Raw genomic sequence first — 8271 nt, 5'->3', positions numbered from 1 at the left:
CCCTTCCTCCCACCTTATATACTGAGCATGATGTCATATGGTATGGAATATCCCTTTGGTCAGTTTGGGTCACCTGTCCCGGCTGTGTCTTCTCCCAACCTCCCATGCACTCCCAACTTCCTTGTCAGTGTAGCAGTATGGGAAGCAGAAAAGGCCTTGACTCTGTGTAAGCTGTGCTCAGCAATAACAAAAAACATCTCTGCAATATCAACTCTGTGTTCTGCACAAATCCTAAACATAGCCCCATACTGGCACCTGTGAAGAAAGCTAACTCTACTTCAGCCCAAACAAGCATAATAAAGAAATAGAAATTATAAAACACCTCTCATGTTTAAGTGGAACATAATTGTTTCCAGGGGAATGACTGTGTATTAGTCTTTAGAAAGCAAGCAGTTTAGAGAATGATCAGCTTATGATTATAAATTAAATATGAGAGGCAAGATTAAGACTTCCTCAGGATTTTAGTAATTTTTGCAGATTTAGTAAATCTGTATGTATCAACAGGAGGAAATAGGGGACTAATGTTTCATGGATTGCAATCACTTCATTGACTAGTATAAATTGTCACAGTAAAATTGCTATTTATGATTGTCTTTTAGTGTTTCTAGTCGTTGCGGATGTTCGCACTGTCTGAAGTAACTCAGTCTTTTGTTTCAGAGTAGAGGAATGTTACCTTAACTCTACATGGCATTTCTGATGAATAGGCAAGTTGCGTGGAGTGCTGCAAAATGTTTGTGGCACTGTTAGTATCACGTGTGAACTGCATAATAAAAGCAATAATTTTGCATGTAATTCTTGAAATAGCCTGGTAAAAAATTAGTTTTACATTTCCCCCTCTTGAATATCTGAGTTTATTCCTGTTGATTTTAGCAACTGAAGATTAGCAATTGTTTATATTGGCTTTACGTTCATTAGACTGTACCTACCTGAGTGGTCAGTTGAGTTACATAGGCTTCAACCAAAAGTAGTATTTGAAATTATCAAATGTTTGGAGTGGGAAAGTGAAATTCGCAATCATTAAGGAAAAAAAAAGTGATCAAATAAATTGGCCTACATAACATGCATGAGATCCCATAAGGTATTTTTTCAGTCGTACTCTAACTTTGGGGCTGGTTGGGGCCCTGAGCAGCCTGATCTAATGAGTGGCATCCCTGCCTGTGGTGGGGGGATTGTAACTAGATGATTAGGTCCCTTTCACCCCAAACCATTCTATGATTCTGTGTTAAACATGACAGGTCCCAGGATAGACCTCTCTGGTACCCTGCTTCTTACCAGCCTTCAGGTACCATAAGATCCAGTAACTATTACCAATCATTGCTTGTCCACCTATGATTCTATGAGAATATAGGCAGAATTGCCTAAAACTTAAATTTGAAATTGAAATAATATTGCTGAGTATTTTTATCTCTTTCCAAAGTTCAGTGGTAAGAGCTGTATTGTCTTTTTTTTTTCTTCATGGTAAAACCATGTCAGTTTGTTTTGATTTAATTTGAACCTTTTAAAAGAAAACCAAGCACCATCCTACCCCTAAGTACATCCCACACGGTAATGCTGAAATAGACACATTGTTTTTAGTCTTTGGTTCAAAAATGTAGTCTGTGTGCTGTGTTAGCATAACAGAATTTCTGAAAACTGTTTTCCAGAATGCTGGAGCAGTGATTGGAAAAGGTGGCAAAAATATTAAGGCACTTCGTACAGATGTGAGTATATATGATTTTGAATTAATTTTAACACCAGTTCTTTCAGAGCACTGCATTGAAAACTTGGTTGCATACATTTCTAGAAATTGATAAATTCAAACCTAGACAACAATAATCTAATTATAAACCTCCTGTTAGAGGAGATAACTTTAGTTTTTCAATTCATTTTAATTAAAGGCCAGCTCAAGTTATGTGGGAGGAGAGGTTTATATTAAACCTCTTTGCTTTCAAACAGGATTCCTCTAATTTATACACTTAAAATGAGTTAATACCTTTAATTAGAAATATTGGCAAAGCTAAAATACCTGTAATTGTACCATTTCCCATATATGTGAATTGGTTATAGTACTATTGAAAACTATTGCTACTGGCTGGCTTAACTCAGTGATAAAGGAATTCTTTAACTTCCTTGAAAAAAAAAAGCAAAACATAATGGTCCGTCTGTTTTTTACTTTAATACCATGGACATAAAGCACAAAATCATTCATGTTGCATGATTTAAACACGTGTATGGAACAGTAAAGAAACATTCTATTTGGAAACATTTTAAATGGTCATGACTTATTTACTTATTCATATTTTATGTGGATTGACTCTTGTGATTAGACACATGCTCAGCATTAATGTTATATATTTGTAAAACTTGGCAATGCTTCTTAAATTTTGTGTTTACACTCCTGTACTTAGCATCAGCTACAATTTTGTCAATTTTTCCAAGCAAGGCTGTGTTCAACACAATATTTGCTAATATAGCCTCACAGAATCGGTTCCATCTAGGTTCACAAGCTATATTAACTAGAATTGAGGTTTAAGCTGAAATGGTCAGGAATCATACATACACTCACTAACTTTGGCAACTAGTATTTTTGTTTGATTGTTTGTTTTAAGTAAATAAACACATCACCTTAGTCCAGATAATTTAACTGGTCTGGAATACTAACTTTCCCAACTTGCCCAAGGTTTCATTAATATGGATCTCAACAGTTTTTGTGTCTACGTTCATGAGCCAGCCTGTTACTGAAACGTAGTTTAGTCAGATAACGTAACTCATTAAGATCTATACTGTTAAGCCACAGTTGATTTAGCAATCCATTATTGTGTTAGTCTTTAGAACAACTTAAGCTTGCTTCATTAACTGAGAGTAATAAGTATAGTTTGTCTTAAATTAAAATTTATTGCTTTTCCCCCTTTTCCCTCTCCTTGTTTTTTTGGCCATATATCTCCGTTACCCATGTACTGGATCGACTTCCCCCTGCGTTGCCCACCATGACGTTGGCCCATCCGCCCCTGAACGCCCATGTGAAAACCCTGGTTGGCTATGCCCAAAAATGTGCTTGTTGCCAAACGGGTACCATACTTGACAACTGATTGAATGCCCATGCCCAATGCCAACATCCACGAACGCCAATGACCAATGCAGTACAATGCAAGTGTTTCAGTCCCAGACAGCAGTGGCCCTGAGCGGTATGTCCCAACAGTTTATGCCTCACTGCCTGATTAGAAAGAGAGAAATGTGCTTTATTATGTGCCTTTGATATAATTAAATAGTATCCCCTTATAGACTATGTATTGGGGGTTTTTTAAAGTTTTCTGTCTTATTTTCCTCATTAAGGCTTTTTGTCACTGAACTTTTACATGAGTTGCCCACCCAACCAATCCACTAATTTCAATGGAGGGAGCATAGCTTCAAGTGTTGTATATTCACTACGTAATAAATCAGATGGTTTCAAGAGTCTCTTGCTCTGGTCTTTGTGGCCCACCTTTCTCCTCCCAACATTGTTCATAATTATTTCTGATGAAATACTAAGTCTAGTTCACTTTTCTTCGCTTCTCATTTGTTATGCTTTTGTTTGTTCATGGGGTTGGTTTTTTTTGTTTTGTTTCATTTTTTTCCCATTTTATTTATATTCCATTTTTTGCAGAGCCCATTAGTAATCTAATTTTTAACCGGTGTCTCAACCTTACTCCAGATATAATATTGACCACTTACATATCCCCACTTTTTCTACAAAAAGGTGTGCCAGTTTTACCAATGTAATGGCAAGGATATACTTAATTAGTGGTGGTGGGGAAAGTGAATATTCACTCGTACTTTTAGTTCCACATTGATTTCTCATCTGCTTAATCCGAGCCCTTCCAAAAGCACTCGCGTGCTCTTTGTAAGACCTACCTAGCCTTAAATTCTTAAATTCATCATGCATATATATTGGGTGTAAACAAAGATGCATGTGTTGTAAATCCAGTGAACAGGTTTACTTTAAATGGGGAATATTCATTGTAAGTTATTCTGTGTAGTCAGTCTTGTTAGAATTTTATGCATGATTATGAAGACTAAACTTAGCTCTACTACTTTCCACCTTTGCCATGTTTTTTGTTACTATGGCCTCTAACAGTATCTTGAGTATAAGTGCAGATACAGAGACAATTGGAGAAATCTTGAAGAAGATTATCCCTACTTTAGAAGAGGTATGTCTCTTAGATTTGTTACTTTTTCAGAGATATAAATTTAGATTTTGAAACAAGATAATTCTAGATGATTGTGTGCTATTTTTAATATGTTAAATTAGAAAATAAAACCCAGCCTATTTTGAAAGGAGGTCTATAGCTCTCAAGGTATGTGTTGGCATTTTTTGTAGTGGACAGAGTTTCTGCTTAAAAAAATTAACATTTGGAACAGCATCCTCCCCTTCAAAACACCTGTCTTCTGACTTGTTTTGTTCTCAATTTGAAGTAGCTGTATTGTAATTTCCATTCTGCCTTGGCATTGTCATCAAGTGTGTTGCACTATTGGATATATTAAAATTTTATACAGCAGCAATAAAGATAAAAGGAATAAAGAAAATTAATTTGACATCATCTTGTGTTGAGACAAATTGCTTAAAAATGTGATTTTTATTGTAGCAAATACAGTATTACAGTTCAGTAGCAAATTCATTCATGACGTGGTGTTTGGAGAAAAATCTTAACAAAAATCTCCTGAAATTAGAATTTTGTTTGTTTGGGTTTTTTAATTGTTTGCTTGGGTTTTTTTCCCCTGAACTAATATTTTATTCTTTGCTTGTATGCATCTTATTTACAGTATCAGCACTACAAAGGTAGCGACTTTGACTGTGAGTTAAGACTTCTAATTCACCAAAGTCTAGCAGGAGGAATTATTGGTGTCAAGGGTGCTAAAATCAAAGAACTCAGAGAGGTACTGTTTCCTATTCTTTTCAGGTTCTGCTTTTATTCTATAAACAAATTAGGGGTTTGTGCTCATAAACAGTGAGTGTAAGCATCATCTGTGATCTATGATCCTTTGGAACATATTTCATACATGAAGTGGCTGTTGGTGATAGAGCTTAGAACTTCTTATAAAAGCCTTTAAGCATATTAGCAGTAATCTTTATAAATAAAGGATACTTTTTAAAATAAAAATACCATTCATCAATCCTTCTGGAATTAACTTCTGAATAGACTATCTTGGTGGTATTGGACATGGTAAATGGTTTAGCGTAGCTGTATCTCCATAAACGCTTAATTATGATAATTTAATAGATATTTGAATATTGCTATAAAAAGATAGTGTGGAGTGGGATTTTCTTGGGGGGTGGTTTGGTTTTGGTTTTGAAGTTTTACTTACTTTAAGACTACTGTTTCCTTTGTGAAGGAATGAGGTTTTGTTTTGAAAAGGTGTAGGTGGTCTCTGAATCTCGAGTGTTCTTTTCTATCCTTTCTTGACATTGTGTCAAAGGCAATTCCAGGTCAGTTTAGGCATAAGCTACTATTTGTTATAGACTGAGGTGAAGACAAGATGACTAGACATATTCCTGGCAATATTGCTGTCTTGCATCCAAAGCATGTTTTTATGACATATGAAGGTTTATATAACCTTTAAGCTTATAAGGAATGTGTGGTCCTTTTGTTCATATTTGATTAAATGACCATGTAGATGAGCCATAATTAAAAGATGTCAAATATTGAAAGTTTTTTCTCTTCACTAGCATTTCATACAAATTGATGTCATTACAGGTCTTTAAAAATATAATATCCTAAGATTAAATTTGTTGTCAGAACTGGAAAGCCAAGCATTAACTTAAAATGACTAGAAGTTTAATGATCTGGTTTGATTGTTTCTTTTAAAATGTTTTAGTGTGTGTCTTACCCATTTTGTTTTCAATAAGTTTATAAGATTGTTTAAAATACTTCTATTTGAAGATTTTTGGGGATTGTTTTTCTTCTCAACAGAACACTCAGACCACCATTAAGCTCTTTCAAGAATGTTGTCCTCATTCCACTGATAGAGTGGTGCTTATTGGTGGAAAACCTGACAGAGTTGTGGAATGTATCAAGATTATCTTGGATCTTATATCTGAGGTAATGCATCTTAAGCTTATTCTTTCATTGGTATTCATGAAAGGATTATTTGGCTGGAAAATCATATGTTTCCATTTCTATTTTGAATTCAGTGCCTCTTCTCCAGTAACAAAATAAACATTGGACTTATAGCATCCTTTGAAATTATTCCTGTTTGCTAGAATTGGAGTGTACCTTATTGGTAAGGGAAGATATTTTTGGTACTCAGAGACTTAGTCATGCTTTGCAGCAAAATAAGAAAATTTAAATTGGGAATGAAGTGAGCCAAATGTATGTGCCACCCATCATTAACTGTGATTTCTATATCATAGTTAAGCTCTCAGGAAGCATATCAGCATCTCTGTCTTGCCTATCAGCACTGTGAAATAAAGAACATATTTAGCATGTATAAATTCATATTTATACATTTAATATACTAATTTAATGAAATATAATAATTGTATGGTACTAACTGGTGGGAGGGGTGTTGGTTTTTTTTTGTGTGTGTGTCTTAGTCTCCAATTAAAGGACGCGCCCAGCCTTATGATCCCAATTTCTATGATGAAACATATGACTATGGTGGCTTCACAATGATGTTTGATGATAGAAGGGGACGTCCAGTAGGCTTTCCAATGCGTGGGAGAGGAGGCTTTGATCGAATGCCTCCTGGTCGTGGTGGACGACCTATGCCTCCATCAAGAAGAGATTATGATGATATGAGCCCTCGCAGAGGACCTCCACCACCTCCGCCAGGTCGTGGTGGCAGAGGTGGCAGTAGAGCTCGTAATCTTCCTCTTCCTCCTCCACCACCTCCTCGTGGCGGGTAAGCTCTTGCATAAATGCATTGTACAAAACTCAAATTGAGTATAACTTTCTGAATTGCGCTCATGTTTCCAGGACTTGTTTCACGTTCCGTGTTGGTAATGATTATGCAGGATCAAGTGTGCATTGCACTAGAAAATTTTGAAATGTATTTGAAATTAATTATTTCTTCAGTCTTATCATGACTAGTAGTTCTGTAACTTATTTTATGTCATTCAGAACTAGGCTAAAGAATTCAGCAATTCATAATTGTGTGCAAGTCATGAAAACTTGAATTAGAGTATATAAACTAGTTTATAACAAGTGGTGCTGCTGCTTTTTCTCGTTTTAGAGATCTTATGTCTTATGACCGAAGAGGTCGACCTGGAGATCGTTATGATGGAATGGTAGGAGTTATAATTCATTTTGTTTAGTAAATGCAGTAAGCACATTGAATATCTCAGGAAACTGTTCTTGAATACATACATTTAAGTGTGGGGCATGTGTGCTTCTGATAAACTTTGATATCACCAAAATATTTTGGCCATACAAATGGTCTCTCCAAGAATATGACTGTTTGGAGTGTAAAGAGTATTTGGGATGTAATCTGCTGTGTGGTTTTGGTTTGTGAGATTTTTATTTGGTTGGGGTTTTTTTTTTTTCTACCTACCATCAACAATGGAATAGAAAGTTGGTAGAGCACAGTCCCTTCTTGTAGACTGTTTCTTTTTAATCAGGATGACAGAAATAGGAATTGGGAGGCTTTTCAGATTAAGAAAGCATGTTAGAACAATGTTTTCCAACAGATGTTAGCAGAATTTAAGAGAACGGGAATAATATCTTTAAAGTCCTCTAGTTGCTCTGGCAGATGATTGCTTCTTCAATTCAGTTTTTGTCTGTATGCTGATTTCTATGTCTGCAAACAAATCTACTGTAATGTCAAAAGTTTTGGAGCCAGGACCAATGAATTAGGTACATTTGAACCCTGTTGGGGAGTGGGGAGAATTTTAAAAAGGCTTAAAGATAGTCTTCCATGTTGTACTCTGAGATGTGACTTCCTGGTAGTCATTTATTGTAGCTCTTTCCTAGGAAGAGAAATCATAAGTATCTGGGAGATAAACCTCTGGTTAATAATTTTTATTTTTTTTTATTCCTCCCCTCTCTGATTCTGTTTGGCACATTCCTTAAGATGACAAGTTAGATAAGATTTATTTTATTGAATCAAAGAGAAAGGAGAGGAGCTATGAAGTGGGCTACATAAATGAGGTTTACACATGGCTGCCTTCCTGGGAGGAAGAGGCAGTTAGTTCCAGTAACACATACTGGAAGTACATATTAAAATGTCTAAATTGGGGCACCAGAAGCCTAGCCAGAAATATTGAAAGGAAAGGCTTACACTCAAAATTACCAAAACCAGACACACCCCCCCACACCC

General features: G+C 35.7%; 1 protein-coding gene across 1 annotated transcript in view; it reads left to right on the top strand.

Annotated features, from left to right (window-relative positions):
* LOC103798300 (heterogeneous nuclear ribonucleoprotein K) overlaps positions 1–7243 on the top strand; it is a gene marked incomplete at its 3' end in the record, with an annotated part of 9015 nt that extends 1772 nt beyond the window's left edge. Inside the window, exons 4-10 of the mRNA XM_009070552.1 lie at positions 1644–1700; positions 3121–3164; positions 4094–4166; positions 4780–4893; positions 5928–6056; positions 6551–6858; positions 7189–7243. Of these exons, the coding sequence (XP_009068800.1) occupies positions 1644–1700; positions 3121–3164; positions 4094–4166; positions 4780–4893; positions 5928–6056; positions 6551–6858; positions 7189–7243 (780 nt within the window). The remainder of the gene's footprint in view (positions 1–1643; positions 1701–3120; positions 3165–4093; positions 4167–4779; positions 4894–5927; positions 6057–6550; positions 6859–7188) is intronic.
* Between the last annotated feature and the right edge of the window lie 1028 nt (positions 7244–8271).

This window comes from Acanthisitta chloris, unplaced genomic scaffold, assembly GCF_000695815.1.
Source record: "Acanthisitta chloris isolate BGI_N310 unplaced genomic scaffold, ASM69581v1 scaffold15542, whole genome shotgun sequence".
Taxonomy (NCBI): domain Eukaryota; kingdom Metazoa; phylum Chordata; class Aves; order Passeriformes; family Acanthisittidae; genus Acanthisitta; species Acanthisitta chloris.
Note: the sequence above shows the minus strand (reverse complement) of the source record. Positions and strands in the feature narration are given on the sequence as shown.